Source organism: Fusarium solani (genome assembly GCF_023522795.1).
Source record: "Fusarium solani strain SB1 chromosome Unknown bctg00000011, whole genome shotgun sequence".
Taxonomy (NCBI): Eukaryota; Fungi; Ascomycota; class Sordariomycetes; order Hypocreales; family Nectriaceae; genus Fusarium; species Fusarium solani.
The window spans coordinates 2,544,719-2,571,290 of NW_027072149.1; the positions used below are offsets into that span (position 1 = coordinate 2,544,719).

Genomic DNA, 26,572 nt, shown 5'->3' on the forward strand with positions numbered 1-26,572 from the left:
TATTATAACTAAGTAAAAAAAGACTAAGAAAAAAAATATTATAATTAAAGATTATAAGTTTAATTTATATTAATTAGCTAAGCTCTATGCTTAACTTAATACTCTAAAGGGCTTTATTTAATATTATTTTTTATAGCTTATTATAAATACTTTTAGTGCCCTTATAAAGCTTATAGATTACCTTAATAAGGTTATCTTAGTTATATTAGAAATTATATTAATAAATATTAGCTATATTACTTTAATTATTTAATTAAAAGTCTCTATAAAAAATAGCTATTATAATCTTATTATTAATATATTATTAATTAGTTAGCTAGTTATAGATTAATTAACTAATTAGTTATTATTAATTATAGTTAAACCTCTTCTAATAAAGATAATAGAAGTATAATCCTTTAAGATTTTAGTCTCTTTAAGTAGTTAAGAATTATAAAGATAATTAAAAGGTTAATATTAGAGAGAAAAGCTATTATATAAAAGGGTTAGATTTTAACCTCTTTAGCTAATTAAGATATAACTTATTTATTATAAATAGAGCTAGTTTTAGCGCATTATTAAAGCTATTAATAATTATATAAATAAACCTTATTAATTTAAGCTTATTAAGACCTTAGGCTTTAAGTATAGAGCCTTTATTATTAAAATTATTAAGATATTAACTAAGATACTTTAATCCCTATTTTAAGTAAAATAAAGTCTAAGAATAATAATTTATTAAATAGCTATACTTATATTAAATTATATATTATATTTAATTATATATATTATAGCTACTTTATTAAATAAAAAAAAGATTCTCTTACTTATATATTTAGCGGGCTTATATAATAGATTTTATTTATATAGCTAGCTATATAATATATTACGTGACCTTATTTAAACGGCTGGCTATTTATATATAAGGACCTAGAGGCTGCCTAGCAGGGCGGCTAAGTAGCTACCAACCGAGACCTTAAACGCAATGCCTATATTAATGCCGGTAACTAGGTATATATAAGAGTTAATAAACAAGACAGATATAAGCTAAATAAAAGATAAAGCCTATTATATTTAAAGTTAATATATTTATTTAATATATATAATAAATAAGTATTATAATTATATAAGTATTATAAAAATCTTAATTTTTTTTATTAGAGATTATTATAAAAATACTATAAATTATTAAATTAATTTTAATTACTTAATATATTTTTCCTTAAATATCTTAATTATTACTTAATAAGTCCTTATATTATAACTAGGCTTATTATATATATTATAGCGCTAAATACTTAATCTAATTAACCTTTCTTAATTATTATTTTTTAATAATTTTACTATTATTTATATATTTATATCTATTTAATTAATTATTTACTTTTTTTCTTTTATTATTATAACCTCTCTTTTTTATAATTTAATTCTTTTTACCCTCTAGTATTAGCTTAATATTTTATTTATATTTTAAAGGTTTTAATTCTTAGTAATTAATAAAATAATCTTATATTTAATAATCTTTAGTTTATTTATAAGAAATTATAAAGCGTCTAAAATGAATTTTAATAAATTACTTTAATACCTTTTATTTTATTTTTTAAGGTATTTAAATTAAGATTTAGCCTTAATTATAATCTTTTAGGTCCTTAAAGCCTAAGAAAGAAATAATTTAATTACCTTTTTAATTAATATTAATATATATAATTAAATATTAAGCTTTAAGATTATAATTTCTAAGCTAAGAAAAATATAATTAATTCTTTTAAAAGCTTTACTAATATTTCTTTTTATTATAATAACTTTATATATAATATAAAAAGCTAAAAAAAAAATATAGTTTTTAAAATATTAATAATAAAATAATTAATTATATATTTTATTTTTTAATTATAAGTTTTTTTTAATAAGCTAAAATACTTAAAATTAAAGGGCTAAAATAAATAATAAAAATATAATAAAATATAAAGCTAAATAATTTTTTTTTTAATATCTCTTAAATTTAATAAAATATTAATTTTTAAAAGTATTAAGAATTAATATATATAATAAGTAAGTTAGCTATATAAGTAAGTTAGCTAAAAATCCCTTACTTAATATTTTCTTAATTTAATTAATTAATTCTTAATTACCTAGTATATTATCTATTAATTATAAGGCTAAAATACTTCTTACCCTTTAGGCTTATTAAAATTAATTAAAACTTAGCTTCTAACGGGCTATAATAATCTATAAGATTAATCGCAATACTCTTATTAATCGCTATAAAGGGAATTAATCTTAATAAGATATTATCTAGAAATTATATTAGCTATTTAATCTAAAGGAATAAATCTTTATTTACTTTATTTTTAATTTAAATTTATAAGGATTTCCTTATTAGCTTTATAGTATTAATAAAATAGCTAATTAATTACTTATTAATTATAATATGCTACTAATTAGTATATATTAGGCTTATAACTTTATTAAGTAATACCTAGACCTTAAGATATATTTCTTTTATAAATATAATTACTAGAGAGCTAAATATTAAAACTTAATAATTATTTATAATTAATTTTAGCTTATAGTAAATATAATCATAAAGTATAATATTTAATTAAATAATCTCTATAATTTTAATAAGACTAGCTTTCTTATAAGTATAATTATAAGTAAAATAATTATTATAGGTATAAAAAGGTATTTAAAGCTAAAATTAATATAATTTAAAAACTAAAAATAAATTATAATTATTTAAGTAATTAATATAAAAAGCTAAGTAATTTAGTTATTTATTATTAATATAAGCTAATATTATCTTATTAATTAATACTAAGATAATAACCTCTTAGGCGATTAAGCTATTATAATAACTTAAAATAACTAAATTAATAATAAAATTAATTTAAAGTAATTAAAATACTTTAATTAATATATAACTAAATAATTAAATAATTATTATTATCTTTTAATTCTTAATAGCTATAAAAATTATTATTTTATTAAATTTAAGAAATATTATAAAAAAAAGAAAATTATTTAGCTTTATATATTATTTTATTTTTTTTATTTATTTTAACCCCTTAATATTAAGTATTTTAAGCTATTTAAGAAAGCTTATAATTAAGAAATAAAATATTTAATTAAATATTTTATTACTTATATTTTAAAGACTAAGTTCTTTTTAGCCTTTTATACTATATATAAGGCTATTATAATAAAAAGAAATATTAAGAAGGCATTTAAAAGAGCTAGCCTTATTCCTCTTAACCTAGAAATTATAGTCTTAAAGCTTAATATATAGCTATAAATACTAATATTAGTTAAAGAGGTAATTAAATTATTAACCCCTTAGGCTTTAAAGACCTTAAAGATTATACTTAAGGCCTAATCTTAGTTTAAATACCTTAAAAGATAAATTAAAAGGCATTAAAGTAGCTCTCTAGAGTTAATCCTTAAAGCCTAAAGGTCTCTTAAAAAAAGGATAAAGGTAATTATATATTAGGTTACCTTATTAGCTACTAAGAATAAAGACCTTTAAAAGGTAAATAAGATATTAAGTTAGCGCTAAAGGGTAAAAAAAACCTAGCTATAAAGAAAAGGGGTTATAATAATAAAAGAAGGAAAATAAGTAATTAATTAAATAAATATTAATATATAAGTAATAGCTAAATTATTATAAAATAATAATTAAGGAAAATTAATATAATTAAGTATTTAATATTATAATATTTATAGTAAGCCTAATTATAATATAAAGATATATTAAGTAATAATTAAGATATTTAAAAAAGAATATAATAAGTAATTTTAATTAATTAAATAATTTAAAGTATTTTTATTATAATTTTAATCTTATAAGGTAAGAAAAGTAATTAACTTACTTATATAGCTAATTTACTTATTATATATATTAAAATATAATAATAATTATTTAATTACTTAGTTATATAATTATTAATATATTTTAATTACTTTAAATTAATCTTATTATTAATTTAATTATTTTAAGTTCTTATAATAGCTTATTTATTTAAGAAGTTATTTTCTTAATATTAATTAATAAAGTAATATTAACTTATATTAATAATAAATAATTAAATTACTTAGCTTTTTATATTAATTACTTAAATAATTATAATTTATTCTTAGTTTTTAAGTTATATTTATTTTAGCCTTAAATACTTTTTTAAACTTATAATACTTATTTTATTTATAATTATATTTATTATAAGCTAAAATTAATTATAAATAATAATTAAATCTATATATTTAGCTTTTTAATAATTATATTTATAAAAAATATATATCTTAGGCTTTAAGTATTACTTAATAAAGTTATAAGCCTAATATATATTAATTTATAGCGCATTATAATTAATAAGTAATTAATTAATTATTTTTTTATATTATATAGCCTAAAGGGAAATCCTTATAAATTAAAGTTAAAAATAAAATAAAGATTTATTTCTTTAGGTTAAATAACTAATTTTATTTTTAAATAATATTATATTAAGATTAAATACTATATTATTAATAATATAATATTATTTTATTAACCTTATATATATTTATAGCGCATTAAAGGCTTAGTTTTAAGTTATTTTAAAGAGCTTAACGGGTAAAAAGTATTTTAGCCTTATAATTAAATTATAATAACATATATAATAAGTAAGTAAAATAAATAAGTAAGCAAAATAATAAATTATATACCTAAAAATTATAAACTTTAAATTTCTAGAAATAGCTATAAAATAGCTATAAGCCTAAAAGAAGTAGTTTTATAAGTCTAATTAAAAGTTATAAGTTTATAATTTCTTTAGATTTTTTAAAAAGATTATTTAATTTTTCAAAAATAAAAAACTTAAAGAAAATTATATAAATAAGATTTTAATAAATAACTTACTAAGGTATTTTATTTAAAAATCTAAAAAAACTATTTTTTAAAATTAGATTTTTTAATTTATATAGTTTTAAAATTATAGCTATTCTAGGCTTAATTTTAATTTATAAGAAATTCTTTAAATATTTTTAAAAGAATATATAATTACTTAGAATTAACAAACTATTTCGCTTACTTATTTATTTTACTTGCTTATTATATATATTATTATTAATAAATTAAATATTTTCTATATATTATTAATTCTAGGTTTATTAATTAGTAGCTATTTAGTTTATAAGTCTTTTTATTTTTTTTTAATTTAATATTTATAATATTAAGCTAAGCTTTAATTTACTTAAGTTTTTTATTATTATTATTTATTTTTTTAATATTATTAAGATTTACCTTAATAAGTATAATAAGTATTAATAAGTAATTAATAAATAAAACTTATTAATAATTATTTATAAGGTTTATTTAAGTAATTATTATATTTAATATTATTTAAAGTAATATAAGTAATTTTTTAAATAAGAGCTATTAAAATATAATAATTATAAGGGTTTAAAGGAAAACAAGTTAATTATATTAGTTTATATTTATAAAGAAAATATTAATATTATCTTAAATATAATATAAGTTATATCTAATAATATACTTAAAGGTATTAAGTATAATTAAGTTATTATAACTTAATAAAATAACTTATTATATAAGATAAGGAGCCCTATTATTTACCTATTAATTAAGATATAATTACCTAGGAGAGCTAAATAATTATAATAATTACTTTATAATTATTAATAACTACTTATATAATTACTTTAATTAATATACTTAAAAAAATCATTAAAAAAATCCCCTTAAGTATATAAAATACTCTCCTTAGTATTTTCTTATATATTAGCTACCTTAGCTATTAATATAACTTAGTTATACTTAATACCTTTAAGTATATTACTAGATATAACTTATATCTTATTAAAGATAATATTATTTTTCCTTTTATATATATAAATTAATATAACTAGTTTATTACCTTTAGGACTTATATAATTATTAAATAAGTTATATTAATAACTAAGATAATTAATATATAAGAAAGTATACTAAATATATTTTATATACTTAAGTTATATTACTTAATTACATTTTTTATTATATTAATTAAAGTAATTATATAAGTAATTAAGGTAATTAAAGAGATAATTATTATACTTATTCCTAATATATAAGTAGTTATGCCTTAGTTAGTAGAAACTTATAGGCTTTTTTCTTATTATATAATATATGCTTAGTTAGGTTATAATAGTTTAATTTACCTCTTATAACTAAGATTAATATTTTAATATTAGAGAACTATATCTATCTAGGTCTTTATTTTCTATCTAAGGTTTAATTAGATATTTAGATAGTAAATCCCATGCTCTATTATTTAATTTATAATTAGGGAATTAACTAATATCCTTTAGAATTCCCATTATAAGCTATGCCTCGCTACTAGGCCCAAAGATGAAGTTAAATGTCCTTGGCTTTAGCACTTCTGGAACTAACGGCCCGAACCCGTCTTCGGACAGCACCTGCAATATGCCAAAGAAGGCCTTAGCAGCCTTAGCACGCAGCAATGGCATATTCGTCAAAAGCCCCTGTGCGACTTGCATCAAGTCTGAAGAGCCTTGCAAACGCACGTACATGTCCTGTTACTATCAGCACTAGCCACTTCCAGCATTTCCTTGAACATACTCTGTGCTGTTGCCATTGTTCTGCCGGACTACTTTTTTCCCCGCTGGTTTGATAGTCTGGATTGTCTTTTGCAGACGATGCGATATCGTATAGCTTGGAGCACATGTCGATCAGGTTCTTCAAGTTACAACCCTCTCGCGACTGAAAATATTGCATAAACCTCGTAAATTGGCCAATCGCCTCAACGTTCGAGGCTGCCTCGGATCCTCCTGGGTCATCGAGCACTGCTGCAAGGAGAATCAAGACTGCGCAGACGGGGTAATAGATAATTTGCCTGCAACCAGACGTTAGCATTGGAAGGCGTGGAAACGGCATACGTAGGGAGGATCTTACCATAGAAAAGCAAAGGGCTGCGGTGGTATGCTTTGCAACAGACTAATCGTGGCTCGGGCGCTATCTGCGGGACTGGGCGATGTCAGCAGGATTGGAGGTTCCCGCGAACCCATGAACGTCGGAGCTAGGAGTTTCTGGAGTCTATTATTGGCCGCATGGAGTTTCCAGGTAGAAGCGTAGTAACCAAAATGCAACTGCATGACGCCTAGTTCAACCGATCGAGAAGTAGATGTAGGTCGAATTTCGGCAGGTAGTCCCAGATTCCAGGTCTCAAGGTCGTTGTCTAGTTGTGTAAGAGCCTGAAGCATCCCGTCACGGCTCGCCCATAGTGCTGATCCAAGGCACAATGTTGTATGAATTCTCGATTGGACGAGGGCCAGTGTGGACATATGTCTCAGCAGAATACCCCTCACACTAGCTGAGGGTGTGATGCAGTTATCTGTTGCGGCTTCTTGGTTGGGAAGCTCCATACCGACTTCATCGCCAAGGTTTGTTAGATGGAAGAGACTACTGGTATGGAAGGCCGGCGCCTGTAGTCCAAACCTGATCGACACGTTGCACTGGAGGACATACAGCAACGAAAACGTCCGACTGCGTATCTCTGCCTCTGCGACCTCGCTGGCACTGCATGGGTCTTTTAGATGCAGGCCAATACACTGGCCGACCTGCGTAGCGGCGGATAGCAGGTTGGTGAATGTCCGCGCATCAGCTGTACCCTGCATGAACAGAGCCATGATAAGGATCGCTTGACAGGCTTGTAAGTCAGCGCCCTGCATAACCAACTCTGGAAAGATGGCGTAGGCGTTTTTGAAATGCGCCCACGACAAGGGGAACAGCTCCTCTGTAGCTTTGTTATCGGCCTTCCATTGAATTGCCATAGCAATAAGAGCGTTCAACATGGCCCAGCGAGTAGGGTTGTCGTTGCAGTTAGATATCCCCGCTGTGTACTGCTCGTCTGCCAGTTTGAGGATGTCACGGAGACTGAGAAGCGGCCACACTTGGTTCATGGCTTCGAGGGCACTGGTTATGAAAGGAGTGAACTGTGCCCTTGGTGGCAGCTGGACATATGTCACCCTTTCAAAATAGCTCATATGACGTTGAGTGTGGATGATTGTTGTAGTGATTTCTCTCTGGAATCTGGGTGTAAGAGCATGGATCCTGCTCGCTGCTGCCGTTCTGTTGGTAGATCGTCCGTCATCGCTATGGTTAAGGGCAGCTAAATTTTCATTTTCACCCTCACCACACGCGGGAGACGTTTGCCGTGGTGGTTCGACCTCCTTTAATCGTTGTTCCAGCGACCGAACATACTGCTTGCTTTTCGGATTTAGCGTCACAGAATGTATGCGATGATAGCAATAGGCGTACCTTTTGCCTGGCCCTCTTCCTTTCCGCTCCTCGTAACGGCATGACGTCTTACTATTCAAGCATCTATCACAAGTTGGCACTTTGCCGTTGCATCGAATCTTTCGACTTTTGCATCGAACACAAGCCTATGTTGGTTAGGATCTTGCAAAAAGGATTACTGCTTCGATCGACGCCGACTTACATTGGGAGTTCGTCTATGAGGTATGCTTGCCGCAATGGCGCCCAGGTCTTGGCGTTCCATCGCGCCTCTTATGCTCACGGCTTCGACGGCCAGTTAGAAAGGAAGGACTTGAGATGAGACCTGGCGCGGTTGGAGGTTTACTGATTAATAAATGTCTTGAAAACTGTTCACTCAGGCTTTGTAAGCCAACTTGGCCATCGAATTCTCAGCCCCACATATTCCCCTCCTGATTCGTAATTTCACTGCTATCGGAATTAATTTACATCCGAGCATTACAAGCCCCAGAGCATGTTCGATTAGTCCACACAATCGGTATTTCGCTCTACATACTCTCTAACCTATTAACCTTGATGTGTGGATAAAATTCGACCTCTTGAGCCTCACTCCTTCCAAGCCTCAAAGATGAGATCCTTGACCTTTCGTGCCTGAATCTCAGGGAAAGCCTCGTTAAGGGTATGCTTAGGCTTGAGATCAAACGCTCCCTCTGCAAACATGCGCCCAAACGCCGAAAACAAGCCCTGCAGCATCGCCTTGGGAAAGAACGGATACAGGTGCGGATGAGAGGGTAGCTCAGTGATCTGACCCTTCTTCAGGTCCTCGATGGAGTCGGTCTTGACGGTGAACTTGGTGCCCTTGGCTTCCTCGGCGTACTGCACGAACTGGTTCCACGTGACCTTATCGCCAATGATGTACGACTCTTCCTCCCACTTTGGCGCCTCAACGAGGGCTGCAACAAAGAGTGCGATGTCAAAGGTGTGGGTGAAGGTCACGAGCTCGTTGCCGGATCCGGGGATCGCAGCAAAATTGTTGGGGATGTCGACGACAAGCGGCAGGGGGTCTTGGTAAGACTTGACCTTGGGCGCCACCCAACAATCGACAAAGTACCCGTTAAGAACGGTCGTGTACTCGAGAGTCGAGGTTGCTTCCAAGGCTGCAAGTATATCAAGCTTGGACTGGCCAATGGGAAAGTATTTTGCGATCCTAAGCAAAAGAGTTAATCTTGTCGTTTTGTAAAGTCCTGTGAGCAGAGTAGCACTTACTCGGGGGTGTACTTGATTCCCCAGAGGCTAGGGATATAGCGCTTTGTAGACGCCGACTTCTCGGCAGCTTGGATCAAGCTCAATTCAGCCGAGATGTCTCCCAGAGAATTGATAGTGGAGATGACAGTCTCGATCTTGTTTGTCTCAAGTACGGCAGCGAGTCCGCTGGCGTCGGTGTAGTCCACAGCCACGACTCGGGCTCCTTTGGCGTCTTTGGCCTAACAGCGGAATGAGCACGTTTTCATTGATGTTTCGAATCAAAATTGTACTCACCTCTCGAGCCAGCACCACCACGTTGTGCTTACCCTGTTCAACAAGGGCTTCAACAATGGCACGGCCGAGTTTGCCCGCACCTCCGGCGACAGCGATGACAGTCATGGTATCGGTATTTCTGGGTGAAGAGAAGTAGTGGTTTCAAAGTCTGGAAGATAAGAGGATGATTGTTGTCGGGAAAGAAGAAATGTCTTGGACTACTTATATATCCAGGCGGCCAGAGACGATGGCGACACCCGGCAGTATTATACAGCCGCATTTGAGACGAGTTAATAAGCGACGTCTTGGAAAAATGATGAATCAACCACGGCGGCCCGGACAATAAGCTATTGCTGAAAATATGGGTCGCTGGCATCATACTGTGGAGCTTTGGCGGATATAAAATACAGCCGTTACGGAACGGATGTAAGCCACTGAAAAGCATGTTTAGATGGCATATTTCCTTATTCTTATCACAGCTTGGCTCACCGTAATAGGTTTAAAGGATCTGTTGCGTGCCACGATTATTGACTAATCTTTGCCCTATGGTATAGCGGTCAATAGCACGACCGTTACAATTACGACCTACACAGATGCCTAGCTCACTAAATGAGCCGATACCAGCGGGGACCATCCAGCTCACCTGAGTCAAATGCGCATTTTCCATCTATTCCCCGCCATCTCGCTATAAAGCAAGCCAAGCTCAACGAATGGATTTATAAGCAATTCATAGCTCGATTCATTCGGGCGACCTGTGATACCCGCATGGAGTGACCATAAATAGATCTAAGCTGCTCTACCTCTGCGCAAAGGACCGTGTCTTTCTTCTCGACACAAAATTGGAACCCGCCATTACTGCAATGCACTTATGAATCGAACACTACAGTAGCAAGAATGACACACTTCGACATTAAAGTCGTCTCAGACATCGTGTGCCCCTTTGTAAGTGCCATAGCCGGCGAGCTCGGCACCCCCACAGTTCACACTAACACGCTATCCAGTGCTACCTGGGCAAGAAGCGCGTTGAGAAGGCCATCGACCTGTACAAGAAGAGGGTCCCCGGCGGTGACCAGGACACCTTCAACCTGACGTGGTACCCGTTCTACCTAGACCCGACGCTGCCTAAGAAAGGCGTTCCAATCCATGAGCACATGGCGGCCAAGTTCGGCGCCGACCGCATCGAGATGCTAGATAGGCGTCTCCGAATGATGGGCCAGGCGGATGGTATTAACTTCACGCAGCAGGGCAAGGTGGGCAACACTCGCGACGCGCACCGCCTCGCTCAACTGGCGAAGACAAAGGGGCTCGAGACGCAGAATTCTGTCATGGCGGAGCTATTCCGGAGTTACTTCGAGGAGGGCGGTGACGTGACCTCACGCGAGATGCTGATCACGGCGGGCAAGAAGGGCGGGTTGGAGGAGACTGAGGTCAAGGGTTGGCTTGAGAGCGACGAGGGCGGGAAGGAGGTCGACCAGGAGGTCGACCAGGCATGTCGAGCGGGGGTCCACAGCGTGCCGAACTTCACTATTAATGGCAGATTCACAGTCTATGGAGCGCAGGGTGTGGAAGATTTCCTGGGAGAGTTCATTGCTGCAAAAGAGGAGGCGACTAAGTCTAGCGGCTTTCAAAAGCCTAGCATGGGTTGTTAGACGATATAGGGGGTAGTTTTATTGGGGTTACTTACGTGACGACCACACTGCAGAATAGGCTTGCCGGCTTCGGAGGGCTTACTGAGGCGTTCTTCCTTCCTGCAACTGCCTCACGGGAGTCAATTACTCGCCGCTACGAGTAGCTCATTATCTCTCACGCAATTAAGACTCGATTTTCCCTCCCTCCTTCCCTCTATATGTGGAACCATTGCAATATATAGTCACTTTGCCTCCCTACAGGGGAGCGCGGACGGGGCCCTCTCCAACGCTACGGTCTAACACGTTTACATATAAGACCGCAGCGATAGGTGACCCATTGCGGCCAAACCCAAACGCCATAATCTCACGTCGCCAAGGGCCTAGCGACCTATCTCTCTACTCTCTTGCCTCGGCAAAGGGCTAGAATATCCTATCGCATGCTATCTATTATAAGCAACTATTTATTATAGCGTCCTTTACCTATAATAAGCTAGGGCTCTCCCTAAAAGGTGAGTAATAGACCTAGTAGCCCCTTTTAATCTATAATATTAAAGAAGTATTTATAGATAAGAAAGTAGTTATCCTAGTTATAATAAATATATAAGGTATTTTTAATACTATTATATATAATAAATTAGTCTTATATCTTTATAAATAAGGCTAGCCTAACTATTTAGCTAGATAGGCTAAGTCCTTTATAAGGGATTAATTAACTTATATTAGATATTAAAATACCTTTACCCCTTTTACCCCTCTTTAATATAGCTTTCCCTAAGGTTTATTAATATTATTAATTTTCGTTTTATTATATATAAAGCCTACTTACTAACTAAGTAACCCCTAAGGCTAGTTTAACTATATAAATAATATAGCTATCTTATATATTCGTAACATAGTTAAGGAAATAGCCGCTATAATATAATATTCTATAAAAGAAATAATTTACTAAAGCATAAATAATAGGGTATTATTTAACCCTAAGAAGATAAAGGTTATATACTTCTTATAGAGTAAGCTTAAGACTATATTAATAATATACTATAATAATATTAAGAAGCACCCTAAGGTAGTAATATACTAGCTAGGCATATAGCTAGAGAGTAGTTTATTATTCTAAGTCTATATAGAGAAGTAAATAACTAAGTTATAGGCTATTACTTGTTAATTGCGAGGACTTACTAATATAATATATAGCCTGCTTCCTAGAGCTATACAGAGCGCTATTAAGGCCTATATTAAACTAGTTATATTCTATAGTACTAAAATATAATACTTAGGGGTAACTTAACCGCGGTGGGACTAATTATTTAAAGACTAGTTATTAAGTATTTAATATCTCTTATAGAAAATAAATAATACTATAATTTATATAATATAAGCTATACTTCTTATCTAGAAGATAACCCTAATTGCTATCCTTTATTAAGAAAGCGAGATATTACTTATTACTTAGCTTCTTAAAGTATATTAATATTATTTCTCTACCTAGCTTAAATCCCTTAATAAGGCCTACCCCCTCGCAAAGCATATACTTTTACCTAGGCAACCTATATATTATTAGCTTATTAAGTAGAAATACTAAGCTCTAATAGAGAGCAGTTTTAAAACCTATCTTTAAAGAACTAATAAGCTCCTCGCACCCTGCCTATAACTAGCTCTTATATAGAAATACTTTAGCAAGGGATAAGATATACCCCTATAGATAACCCCAAAAGAGGAATTAGCTAAGGCCTTCCTCTAGTAGGTTAAGATAGTAGACTTAACCACCTGGATTATATACTTAGATGGCTTATTATCCTCGGAGGGAGTAGCTAGCTATAGCTTTGCTATTTGCTAGAAGGACCTCTCTATCTGTGATGGCTCGGGCTGTCTTAGACCTATCGAGGGTCTTTAACGCTAAAGCTATAGGAGTACTAGAGGGCCCTAAGGCTACTTTAAACCTCCTAGGATTAGCGGCATAGGATATTATAGTCTATCTAGATAACTTAATAGCTGCTATATGCCTATAGGGTATACTATCTAATTCTTTATAAGTAGTCTTTATTAAGTTCTAGGCATTAGCTATATTATATAGAGCTATATAAATGCGCTAGATACCTAGCTATATAAATATTCCTAGTAATAAATAACTTAATAAACTAGTAAAGGTAGCATCTTTGCTGCTAAAACTAGAAGGCGCTTAGCCGATGCTAGGATATCTATAAAAGGTAGCGAGATAGAAATTAAAGAAAGCTTTTAAAATATAATAAGTAACTTCTATTCCTAAGTAATATAAGAGATTAAATCTAAAGGTAACTATGTATTACCTATTAGAATTCTCGCTCCTTTAAGCTACCTTATATTATTTACTTATAATAAGGTCCCTCTATAGGGATTCCGCTATATACCACGAGCGATTTAACCATAATAACGCGCAGGCGACTTACTTATGCGGATAATGCAAAGCACCTAACTATATCTTTTACTATAAGAAAATACCGCGGCGGTATTAAATAAGGCTTATCCCCTCGCTAACTATGGCGGTTAACCTTATAATAAGAAAGAACTTTAATAATTATATTAAGTTAACTAAATTAAGCGCCTTCTTTAAAAGGATTTATACTTATTACTAAACGAAGTAGATTAGAGATATATTTAAGTCTCCTCCCCTCCTTTTATCTTCTTTTCCTTTTTATTTCTTTAGTTCTTTTCTTTATTCTCACGGGCTTAGCCGCCTTGTGTGGTCACGCCGATGCCCTCTTCCTAGTCTCACTAAAGACTAACCGATATAGTGGCTACCGCTATGATAACCGCACCTGGTTATCCCGCTGACGGGTAACAGGCTCGACAGGAAGCGCCTTTGAGCCGATGATATGCTGGATAGTGGTCTGTTCTGTAATTTGCGAAAGCTTTACGTAGCAATAGATGAAGCGCCCCGTGTTAGCGCCGTGACGGGCCCAGCTCCAGCGCGCCTACGATTTGTAAGGGAACTGGATGGTACCTGGGTAGTTATCTATCCTGTTGAGTTTGTTCGGAGAAGGACCTAATGAGAATATAATGTTGAGAAAATGTGGTATCCGAATTCCTTATCGTTCTGTGGCCTAATTCTTCTGATTCTGTTCGTCTGCTTCACAATCCATATCATTATGGCCAGCGCTTCAGCGTCGGGCTTGCGCCAAGCACAAACACCACAGCAACAAGACTGAGAAACGGAGAATTTGCACGGTCTGATCTTGTTTGCAACTGATAGTCGCATTTGATGTGCATAACTGAGCTAGAAATCTACTTGCCATCGCCCGGCATCTTGATTACAACCTTGCCCGTATGCTTGCCTGCATAAAGGTACTCGAAAGCAGCCCTTGTCTCCTTGAACGGGAACACGCGGTCAATTATGGGCGTAAAGTGAATCTTCTTATCCTCCAAAAAGCGATTCATGGCCTCGAAGTCTTTCTTGGAGCCCATTGCGATTCCCCTGAGATATGAGTATACTATTACACTTCGTTAGAGCTGAATTGCTCAGGATGGACTTACTGGAGTCGGGCATTTTTGCCCATTATGCCCATGATGGCACTCGGGTCCCACTCAGCCTTCCATCCCTCCAAGAAGCCCACCAAGGCGACAGAACCGCCTCTGGAGCAAAGGAGTTCGATGTCGTCGATGATAGATGCCGGGCCAGTGTTGTTGATGACGAAGTTGACGCCTCTTCCATTCGTGATCCGCTTGACTTCTTCAGCCTGATTGGGGTGCGTCTTGTAGTTGATGGTCTTGATCCTCGGGTCGAGGGCCTGGATGGCCTTCAACTTTTCGTCGGACGACGACGTGATGATGGGCTGGATGCCAGCGCCGAGACTGATCAAGAGAGCACACATACTTACTCCGCCAGTTCCTAGAAATTACAGTTAGCAATGAAAACTTCACTGGGCAATGAGATCCTTACCCTGAAAAAGAGCGCTGGCCCCTTCCGGCACGGATGATACAGAGCCCAAAGAAGCCCATGCAGTAACTCCCGCACAAGCCAGCGAGGCCCCCTGAACCATTATCAGTGATAGGGGCCAATCAACGTCATAAATATCAGCTTACCTCTTCCCAAGACATGTGCTTTGGCAGATGAACTAGGAGAGTGTCATCAAAGATAGCATACTCCCGAAGGACTCCTGGACGATCCGAGCCTGGGCTTGATGCCTGAGTAGCGTCGCTACCAGTGAGGTTGGCAACATCAGGGATTACCGCAACGCGGTCTCCAACCTCGAACCCTTGTACACTTGATCCCTTTCCGACTACCTCGGCCGCGCAGTCTGAACAAGGGACGCCGCCATCGAGGATAGGAACTGGGTATCTGCCATGGAGCATCCCTGCGTCACGAAAGTTCAACGACACAGCGTGAATCTTGATGAGCACCTCATGTGCGCCGAGTTCAGCTGGAAGAGACTCCTCGGAAGCCTGCAGAGTCTGAGGGATAGCCCCTCCACTGCGTTTGAATGCGGAGTAGGTTTTGGGCCAAGACATATCGAATAACGAATTGATGAATTGCTTGGACAGACTGGCTTGTGCGATGCGTGGAGACGATAATTGAAAAAACGAATTTCAGCTGCCGAGGGATGGCGGCAGATATAACTAGTAGAGACAGCTAAAATATCAACGTTGAAGTCATTAATGTCACTGTAGGAAAACACGATGCGGCTGACAAATCTACTGCCATCATCATTGGCTAGAAATACCTACCGGGAGGTAGTCAGTACAGCACATGTAAGATACCTTGCTGGATTGCGGATTGTCGAGCTTAACTCCGAATTGCAAGAATTAGAGCCGTACCTGAGCTACCCAGGTAATAACGTTATCCAAGCTACCTGTGTTAGTAAGAATCCTGATCAAGACTTTGCCTATCATTGCTCGAATTCAACTGGTCTCTCTTGTTACCCTCGCGGAACTAACGGCGTTTCCACAGACGAAGCATGTCCGCAACAGACGAGCTACCTCCGCAATAGACAAAACATCTCCGCAAACAACTCCGCAATAGACAAATTCTTTGTCGAATTACTACCCGAGACTTTCTGACTGATCATGACCGAGCGGTTAGGGATGATTTGGCGTATTCGTCATGTCTTGGCGATCATTTGTCTGCGATCTCACGAGTCGCCGGCACTGGCACGCCTTTTACTAAGTGGGACGTCCATCCATGGTGGCGGCTGCGAGAGTCAACCTCTCGAGATCCCTATCGACGGATCCTCGACCCCAAGATCGCCACTGCTCTCCGTGGTAGGCCATCGCTGGTTTGTCCGCGGTCGGTGGAAAGCCCAGAAATGGATGGATCTTGGACTAAGCAGAGATTGAGTTTAAATCTGGATTAAAATGGATAATCAATGTCGTTAACTGGGCAGGAAGGCACCCCTGGACAGCTGAATCTGATTTTGATGGCTTGAAAATTACAGTTTACGGCGTGATCCACGTTGCTGTGAGGGTCTCTAAATCGACCATCCCCTGACCTCCGACTGACGGCATAAACTTCGGCGCTATTCCAAAATAGGCAGAACCAGTCAGCCGTGATGCTTTAAGTTTGTCCGGCGGGTTCAGCCATAATAATAGAACGCTCAGACAGGTATTTAAGAAAGAATGAGGCTTCGGACTTTGGGGGACATAAGCCGCAGACAGTAAATAAGGAAATTTAAACACAGTTCAGATAATAAGAATGCCCAGCGAAAGTATACTGGATACTCAGTGGCCAGAAGTCGCGCACTCCTCGTCGAATTCCTCCTTCGTGATGGTTGAGGGATAGCCAAACCACCCCTCAACAGAGGAGCCGGCGAAGCTCTCACTAACGGGAAATGAGTGACGATTAAAGTGCTGTAGCCACTGCAGAGCTCGTTGGGCGTTATTGAAGCTGGAAGACTTCATGTTAAAACAAAAATGGGTTACCCCCAGAAGACTGTTGAGACTTATACTTCAACACTTCACTCCTTCAAACAGGAATTCTTCCAGTGCCTTTCTTTTACTCTCGTTTTTCGCAGGGTTAGTGTACTCGTGGTAGTCGCCACAGCCTATTACAAATCCCCTTCTCAACTGAGAATCACGAATCCACAAACAACACAAGCCACAGTACGGTAGAGGGAGTTGCGCCTCCTTTTATATACGTCCCCGTAGCCATCGAGATTCAGGTCCGTGTATAACTTGAAACACAACAATGTATCATCAATTACAGGAGTAGCTATCGAACAAACGCAGACAGTATGCATTGCCATCACTCTAGATGCCCACCAACCGGAAGCTGAGGAAGTTGGGATCACTCTTAATGCGCTTCTGCATCTCCCCCGACCGCAGTTCATCCAGGTCCCACGCAGCGTAGACAAACCGACCGTGCAAGAACCCAGCCTCTGAGGACGCCGCCCAAACACCAAAATCGGATGGCAGCTTGACTGTTCATTACCATGCATCAGCAATTGATTGACACGCAAAGGTGCACGGCGAACGGCCGGGTAGTGGCAGGTGGGAGCTTACTATCATCGAAATGAATGCTATCCTCAGTCATGCCAGCATTCCTGGCCGTCTCGGAGAGGATCGACCCGGGATGATAGCTAATGATCTGGAGCTTCTTTGGGTCTGCCGCGTCAGCCAGCGTTTGGATCAAGATTTGACCAGCCTTCTTCGTTAAGGTGTACGAGGGCAGCGCCGACTCCATGGCACGGCTGTGGATGACGGCGGAGGCGAGATAGACGAGGAACTTTGTCAAGAGACGAGGTCAGCCATCAGAATCAATTAGGAACCACGGACGCGACTTACCTTTTGTTTGTTCTCGAAGCCCTCCTGTGCCTGGAACCGCTGGGCGAAGTCAAGCTGCGATCTGACATTGGTCACACACTCGGCCCAGAGGCTATCTATCTTGTAGGTGATAATGGGTTCAGGGCTGCCAAACTTGGCGGCATTTAGCACCAGGACATCGACAGTGATGCCGTCGGCGTGGATGCCAGACCAGAACGCAGCTGTCTCCTCGAGGCTTGCAATGTCGCAGACACGGGGGAGAAACTCCGTCTCGGGGAACTCGGCCGCCAGCTTAGCAGTAGATGCCTCAAGGACGTCTCGGCGACGGCCGATCAGAATCAATCTAGAGACTGAGGCCTGGGCGTATGATCGGGCTATCCCAAAGCCAATACCAGCAGAAGCACCAGTGATAAGAACAGTCCTTCCAGCCTGGCTCACCTCAGGGCGAGAGGGCGAGATGGCAGGGTATGTGTTAGCGTGGATAGTTTTGATGCCTTGAGGAACGGAGCTCTCAAAGGTGCTGAGGAGATCAGAGGCTTCGCCATCGCCAAATGTTGGACCAGACATAGTGGATGTTAAGTATGAGTATGAGGCCACGGAACCGTGTTATTTAGGAGTCTAGGAGGCGATGATAAGGCTGGTTTGTATCAACTACCTGGATTAGCCTGGCTCTAGGGACTGAACCTTATATTGCTGCTCCGGCTATAAGAAAGCTTCAGTCCGCTGTCGCTCGCTATAATTCGCTTTCCCCATTGTGGAGGTAGTTGCCGGAGCCGCATAGGAGTTCTTCAAATAGTCCGCAAACCTTCCGCAAGTCCGCCGCAAGTCCGCCGCAAGTCCGCGCAAGTCCCCCGAAAGTCTGCTGTTAAAGAACGCAAGGAGGCGCAACGCCGCCGTCACGTCACGATCCCCGTTCTTGTCTTGAACGAGAAAGTAACTCGCCGGGAGATAGAGCCAGACCCTGCCCGATCTTATAGGTCTAATTAAGGCGGGACCAGCTCGGTACAACCCATTTCCCAATGGCGACCTAATAAAACTGGGGCCGCCTCGGAGCACAACCTCACACTCTCACCGTCACAATCCACGTCATCTGCTTCACCACAGCTTCACCTCACATTGTGACTGCGACCAGCCTCCATCATCGCGGGGGGGGCAGCATCGACGCCCTTTAAGCCGAACCCTTAATGGAGACTGGCGACAAGTCCATGCAAAGGCATGTTGCTCCTGTATTCATTAATTCCGTTAGAAGTGCCATCTTCTAAGGACTCGGCCGAAGATACTACAAACTCACCCTTGACTCTTGCGACTCGGTTTTGGAAGATGCAAACAAACTTCGCCAAGTAAGGGCTGAACTCTTGGAAATGGATGAAATCTGCCCGATTGAGGAACCGCACTTTGTTTTGTCAATAAGTCCCTTTGCGGACTTGGTCCCGACTATGAAGTTTTCTTTGGCAGAGGTTCTTAATCGAATCGTCCTAGAAAAACTTATGCCTAAACTGCTTAAATCTGTACTTGCTTTGACATAGTGGCTATACTTCCTCAAGGCTGTGAACCACATCCGAAATCTCAGTCCCACGGCGAGCATTTTCCCACTCCATACCAAGCCTAGTATTGAGATGTTGCTAACGTTAGTTACTGCGATTCCTTGGCTCATGAGGATGGTCCCGGCAAACATGGATACCACTCACCCAGCATCGCTTCTCGGACAAGTACCGACAATCAAATCCGAAACACCGAGACAAAAGCAGGAACAAAGCTCCGGCAGTCCGGGAAACTTAGCGGATACTGATAGAGTGGACGGAATGCTATCCTATGCTTCGACTGAGCACCTCACCGACCGGGCTTATTAGGCGGCTTTGGCTGCTAAAACGCTATTCTCACTTCCAAAGACTGCCCAGGTAGCTTTCTGCAGAGGTAAACTCGAAGTCCGGGAGGAGCTTATTCCAGTCATCCGTCACAGACCAGGCGCCCCTTTCAACGCTGGTGACATATTCCACAAGGACGGCTTTAGATACATGCTCCCTCAACTGAACCGGAACTCCCGGGTGTGCTACCAAGGGGAACCAGGAAACAGTAGGGTTTCCAGCTTCAAGGCTCTCCTTGGAGGGCTTTTCAACCTTGAACGGGCCTAATACCATGTCAGCCAGATGTTCAGACCACCTATTTCAGAACTTCAGGTAGTGTCTTTCGTACCTCGGAGCTTCTCGCCTAGTGCAATAAGTCCGGAAACAGTGGTTTGTGTCCCTCGCATGCCACCAATAGTAGGCCATACCCCGGTGTATTCCAATGCCTGTGCTACGAGTCGGGACAAGTCCCGAACGGTAGTTAGGGTTATTGGAGCATCGCCATCCCCAGAGATAATAGCCCTGCGATTCTGAAAGTCCGCGAACATATGGAAGGTAGCAAAATGCTTTGTTGTCGAATGCGGGTGTCCGAAGTAATCTGTGAAGAAGCCAGGCTGAAACAGACAATACTCGATTTTCTATCAAATCAAAAAAGATTAACTAAACCTTCCAGGCAAACAAGTGAATAAGATATACCTTCTTGATCGAGTTGACTTCTTCTAAATATCTACGGACGTTGTCCTTGTACTTGTAATGAGCGATTTCACTGCTGCTTTTACTAAACCATTGTTAGCATTCCGATCATGCAATACCAGTTAGACAGGTTAGGCACTCACGCAGCCCACTCTGAAGGCGCAAACCTTCTGACACCAGCCTCCATAGCTGCGTCAATAAGCTTCTTATGCACTTCAGTAGCTACAGTCATATCGGCGGTTGCCAGAAATGAGAGCACTGTGTCAATCCCCTTCATCGCATCAACGAGTGAAGCTTGATCATCGTAATCCACTTGTTTCCACAGAACGTCTTCGGGCAAATCTGCACCTTTGGTCTAAACCAGCGTAGTGATCAGTAGCATGTACATCTGAAAACAAATGGCGTCTTACCCCGCGACTGAAGATAACCACCTGGTAAGAACCTCTGGCGAGGATCTCGTCAATGACTTCTCGGGCGAGATCTGAACTGTTCAGACTCATGTCGCCTACTGGTAGGGGTTCCAATGGAGTACTTACTTCCCGAGCCGCCTACAACTGCAACCGTTTTTGCCATCTTGAATTTGTTAACTGGGACTCTAATGTTCTTAGAGATTATCCATATATCGGAGGCGCTGAATGAGGACGGAAAGCTTGGTAATAGTCCAGCCTGGCTTTGGGGCGAATATTTATAATTGGCTAAGGGGAAGCTTAGAGCGAGCTTTAGGACAGAGTGGCGTAGAGGCCACTTTGTGGACTAATACATTCAATAACGTTATGGCCGTCTCGATTCGTAATTGGTGGATTTCACGGGCTCGGGGTGTTTAAAGGCCCCGAGTCTCGGCATTGATTTGCGAGCAAGGTCCCAATCACACTGTTGCGGTTTAATAGCGGCCTGGTCTAGTGTTACGATCCTCGCGGTTACATTACGTGCCCTCTATAGTGTCTTAACTAATTAGTATTAATATAAGAAAAAATTAAACTTAATATTAAAAATAAATAAAAATTTATTTAGATTTATTTATAAATATAATTAAATTTATTATAAAAATATAAATATATAAAAGCTCTTAGCCTTATAAAAGTAGTTTTTATTTTTTATTTTATATTATATTAATAAACTTAAATTATATAAATATATTTAAATATAATAAATTATAAATAAACTTAAACATTTATTATAAAAATTAATTATATTAAAATTATATATAATATATATAAAATTAATATTTCTATAATTAATATATATAAAATTAATATAATATATATAATAAGTAAGTAAGATAAATAAGTAAGCGAGATAAAAATCCCTTACCTTATATTATCTCTATTTAATTAATTAATTCCTTACTATAAAAGATATTAAGCTTAAATACTAAGGCTAAAATCCTTCTTACCCTTTAGGCCCTTTAAAATAACTTAAAATTAAGCCTCTAATAGGCAGTAAAGATATATAAAGTTACTTATATAAGGCTTTAGCGCTAATAATAAGGCATTTAATCTTAATATAATATTATCTAGAAATCTTATAAGTTATTTAATCTAAAAGAAGAGATTTTTATTTATTTTATTTTTAACTTAGATTTATAAGAATTTCCCCCTTAGCTTTATAATATAAAAAAAATAACTAATTAATTATTTATTAACCGCGATATACTACTAATTAATATATATTAGGCTTGAAACTTTATTAAGTAATACTTAGACCTTAAGATATATTTTTTTTAAAAATATAATTACTATTATACTAAAGCTATTATATATATACGAGTATATATAGAGGGTTCTATAATGCATCTTAGTAAAATAAATTGCGGAATTAATTAAGGCAAGGTTATATAATATAGCATACTCTAAATAAGAATAACGCAAGGCATTAGCCTAAGATAAAAGCAAGAGTTATATAGATAGAGGGAATTAAATAATTTATTCTATATAGGTTTAATATTAAGAGTCTTAAAGCTATATTTCTTTAAGGTAATTATAATTATTAAAATAAATATTAAATCTATAAAACTAACCTTAATATTAATATCCTTATTATAATAATATATCTTTTATTATAAATATAAAGTCTTACCTCTTAAATAATCTAAATAACTAAGATTTCTTTAAATAATTTTATATTATAAAAATAATTATAAAATAAATATATAAACTTAGTTAACTTAATAATTTAAGCTAATTTAATACTTTTTATAAAAAAAAACTAAAGAGACTTAAAATAAGTAAGTATTTAGCGAGAAAAGGCCTTAAGGCTAAGGTATATAATATAAGACCTATTTAAAGTAAATATATTATAACCTTATTTATTAAACTAGTTTTAAAGGACTAAGAGGTATATAAAGTAAAGCTAGTAATTTATTATAATAACCTTAATTAATATAATAAATAAGTAAATAATATTTATAATATATTTAATTAAATAATTAAAAAGATTAATTTATATTATATTAAGATATACTTATTAATTATAAATAAGTTAACTAGGTATAATAATATTATAAGTTTTTTTCTTAACTTAAAAGTAACTTATAGTATTAATAATAGCTTATAAAAGAAATAAGCTTAAAAAGGGTATTTTAAGGTATTAAAAAGAGCCTTAAAAAATAAAATAAATTAAGAAAAATAAATTATTAATTAAAAAAAGTTAATATAAATTATAAAGCTTAGATAAATAGCTAAAATATAATACCTTAATACCTAATTTAATAACTTAAAAAAAGCTTTAAAATATTACTTTAAGATTTTCTTTTAAATTAAGTAAGGTTAAAATAAGAAGAAAATTAAAAATAAAACTTATGTATTATTAATTTTCTTTATATAATTTTAATAAGAGATTTAAGATAAGAGAAAAAAAGGCAATAAGTCTATAACTAATTAAGTAATAAAAAAGAGCTTTAAATTAGCTTTTTAAGTCTTACCTTTTTAAGACTTAAAGTAAAATTACTTATTTATATAAGAGTTAAGAAAAAGCTCCGCAAAGTACCTTTATTAATCTCTAGAAATACTAAAATAATATATATTATATAAAAAATAATATAAGCGCCTAAATTTCTTTTTATATTAAGTAGTATTCCTAGAAAATACCTTAAAAAAGTATTAATTATCTTAAAAATAGCTAGACCTATAAGAATAATATCTTAAATAAAATAAGAAAGTTTAAGAATTTTATAAGAGGTTATAAAATAAAAATAAAGACTTATTAAAAAAATTAAATTAATTATCTAGCTTAAGATATTATATCTTAAAGGAAGTAATTATTTTCTTAATATTAAATAATAAATATTTATTATATAACTTATTAATCTTAGACTTTAGGATTATTATATATATATTTAATAAAGCTAAGTAATTTATTTTATTAAAAGGTATTTAATATAAAGAAAGTATATTTATTAGCTTAAAATAGCTATTAATTTATAGATATAAAAATATAAATATTATAATATAAAACCTATAAAATAAGCTATAAATCCTTAATTTATAATATATTATATATTATTTAAATATAAGAATAAACCTTATATCCCTATATAAATTATATTAAATTAGATATTAATAGGATTAATATACTAATAAGAATATTATTAAATACCTTAATAATTAGGCCTTATATAAGCTATAATAAAAATATAATTAATATATATTAGAATATATCCCTAAAATAATAAAATATATTATATTTCTTATAAGGCACCTATACTATAACTTATAGACCGTAAGGAAGCTTAGCTAAGCTTAAGTAATAATCTAATATTACTGCCTAAGGTATCTAAGACTAAGAAGCCTAGAGTATTTAATAAATTATATATTTAGAGTTAAAATTAAGGGGTTAATTATAATAAAGTATAATATTTATAAATTAATAAAAATAAAATATTAAGAATATTATAAACCTAGGAAATAAGTCTTAAAACTTAGTAAATAAGTCTTATTAGATTTTTATAAGTATCTAAAAGAGATAAATAATTATATATTATATAAAATTCTTATAAATTAAAAATTAAGTCTTTATTAAGATTATTATTTTATTAATTATTAAAAAGAAAGCTTATTTATAATATTAAAGTATTTTATATAAATATTTAATATAATATATAATATTAAGCTTTAAATTCTTAAAATAAATAATAAGCTATAAAAGGCTAATTTAATTTATAGATAGCTTATTAAAAAGGGAATTAAGGTAAATAAAAGTATACCTTATATTTAATAATAAAATAGCTTTAAAAAATACTTTAAGGAGGTAATAAAAGAAAAAATAAGATTATTAATTATTAATAATAACCTATTTATAGAATTTTAGCTAGAAATAATAAAAATAGTTATATATTTACTTAATTAAATTTTAAAATAAGGTCTATATTAAAAATTATTATATAAGAGCTTCTTTTTAAGTATTTTATATATATAAAAATAAAATTAACCTTATATTAGGTATATAAGAATAATTAGCTTTAAAGCCTTTATTTTTATAAACTTAATATAATAAAAAGATAAAAAGCTTTAATTAAAAATAAATCTAAAGGCTTAGATAGGTTTTTTAATTAGATATAACTCTTAAAATATCTTTTAAGTATAAAATCCTATAATTAATAAGATTTATATTACCTAAGATATAATATTTAATAAATAAGAGTTCTTTAATATTAATAAAGTCTAAATAAAAGAAATTATTAAGAAATAAATTTTAAAAGAGATCTAATAATATCTATAAGCTCTTTTAAATACCTAATAAATTAATTAAGTTATAAACCTTATATAAAGCCCTAATAAATAAGAAATATTAAAATTAAGCCTTAAAAGTCTTATTAAAGACTTATTAATTATTAAAATAAAATTAATAAAAGATATATAAGTTAATAACTTAAAGTATACTTAAGTAAAATTTAAATTTCTCTTAATATTATTAAAAAGCTTATTTTTAAGCTTTTTTATATAAATAGGGTTATAAATAAGCTAAAATTAAGATAAAATAAAAAGATTAAAAAATAATTTATTTATCTTAAATTAAGTATTTTATATAAAAATAATAATAATACTTATAATAAAAAAGAAAAATATATTAATTTTAAAGGCAATAGAAAATAGATATATTAAGGGTAAGCTTAAGCCTAAATATAAGATATAAATAACTCTAATATACCTTAAACCTAATAAATAAGTATACTATAAGAAAAATCTACCTTAGGCTCTAAGTTCCTATAGTAGTCTAATTAAATATAGGTTTAAGGCAAAGTTTAAATAAGTATAGAGAGATTACTTAGAGAGCTATTATTAGATATTATCTTAAATAAAAATTATAAGGTATAATTTATAAGTTTATAATTTATAAATATTAAATTATATATAAGTATTTACCTATAAGTTTAATAAATATAAGTATTAATAGAAATATAAGGTAAGGCTTATTATTTAAGGAGATTAATAATAAAAGTTAAGCGCTAAAGATATTTATATTATAACCCTTATTAAAAAATTAGTTTATATAATATTAATAATTATAATAAAATTTAATCTTAAATTATTATAATATAATATTATAAACATATTTATTAATATAAGATTATAAAGTAATATATTTATAAAGCTATTTCTTAGGTTTAAGAGAAAATAAAATAAAGACTAAGTATTACTTTTATATAAAGTATTATATAGATTATAAGTTATATTACTTTTATAATAAATAAAACTTAGAAATATACTTTAAAGTTTAAGCTATAAAGAAATATTAAATAAATTATATTATTACTAAAAAGATAAAATCTTTATATTTTTTTATATAATATATTTAATAAGTAAATAAGCTAAATAAGTAAATAAGCTAAAAATCCCTTAACTTATATTATCTCTATTTAATTAATTAATTCTTAACTACTTAGTATATTATAATTTAATTATAAAGCTAAAATA

At 33.7% G+C, this 26,572-nt stretch overlaps 6 protein-coding genes across 6 annotated transcripts; 1 reads left to right on the plus strand and 5 right to left on the minus strand.

Annotated features, from left to right (window-relative positions):
- Positions 1–6,336: 6,336 nt before the first annotated feature.
- On the minus strand, positions 6,337–8,531 carry MRS44_015955 (uncharacterized protein; the record flags this gene model as incomplete). The annotated part of the gene is made up of 5 exons (XM_065619422.1): positions 6,337–6,546; positions 6,593–6,866; positions 6,926–8,239; positions 8,291–8,415; positions 8,472–8,531. 5 exons carry the CDS (start codon positions 8,529–8,531, stop codon positions 6,337–6,339), a joined length of 1,983 nt encoding a protein of 660 aa, XP_065475494.1.
- A 320-nt stretch (positions 8,532–8,851) lies between these two features.
- On the minus strand, positions 8,852–9,889 carry MRS44_015956 (uncharacterized protein; the record flags this gene model as incomplete). The annotated part of the gene is made up of 3 exons (XM_046282078.2): positions 8,852–9,452; positions 9,512–9,729; positions 9,785–9,889. The coding sequence occupies 3 exons, from the start codon at positions 9,887–9,889 to the stop codon at positions 8,852–8,854; spliced, it is 924 nt and encodes a 307-aa protein (XP_046129880.1).
- A 768-nt stretch (positions 9,890–10,657) lies between these two features.
- MRS44_015957 (uncharacterized protein) lies at positions 10,658–11,412 on the plus strand (the record flags this gene model as incomplete). Its single annotated transcript, XM_046284172.2, has 2 exons — positions 10,658–10,705; positions 10,765–11,412. 2 exons carry the CDS (start codon positions 10,658–10,660, stop codon positions 11,410–11,412), a joined length of 696 nt encoding a protein of 231 aa, XP_046129879.1.
- Positions 11,413–14,652: 3,240 nt separating this feature from the next.
- Positions 14,653–15,876, minus strand: MRS44_015958 (uncharacterized protein; the record flags this gene model as incomplete). The annotated part of the gene is made up of 4 exons (XM_046271123.1): positions 14,653–14,842; positions 14,902–15,256; positions 15,308–15,398; positions 15,451–15,876. The coding sequence occupies 4 exons, from the start codon at positions 15,874–15,876 to the stop codon at positions 14,653–14,655; spliced, it is 1,062 nt and encodes a 353-aa protein (XP_046129878.1).
- Positions 15,877–17,610: 1,734 nt separating this feature from the next.
- On the minus strand, positions 17,611–18,690 carry MRS44_015959 (uncharacterized protein; the record flags this gene model as incomplete). The annotated part of the gene is made up of 3 exons (XM_065619423.1): positions 17,611–17,780; positions 17,863–18,085; positions 18,145–18,690. The coding sequence occupies 3 exons, from the start codon at positions 18,688–18,690 to the stop codon at positions 17,611–17,613; spliced, it is 939 nt and encodes a 312-aa protein (XP_065475495.1).
- A 1,310-nt stretch (positions 18,691–20,000) lies between these two features.
- Positions 20,001–21,233, minus strand: MRS44_015960 (uncharacterized protein; the record flags this gene model as incomplete). Its single annotated transcript, XM_065619424.1, has 6 exons — positions 20,001–20,251; positions 20,317–20,605; positions 20,664–20,745; positions 20,804–21,015; positions 21,071–21,141; positions 21,197–21,233. The coding sequence occupies 6 exons, from the start codon at positions 21,231–21,233 to the stop codon at positions 20,001–20,003; spliced, it is 942 nt and encodes a 313-aa protein (XP_065475496.1).
- Positions 21,234–26,572: the final 5,339 nt, after the last annotated feature.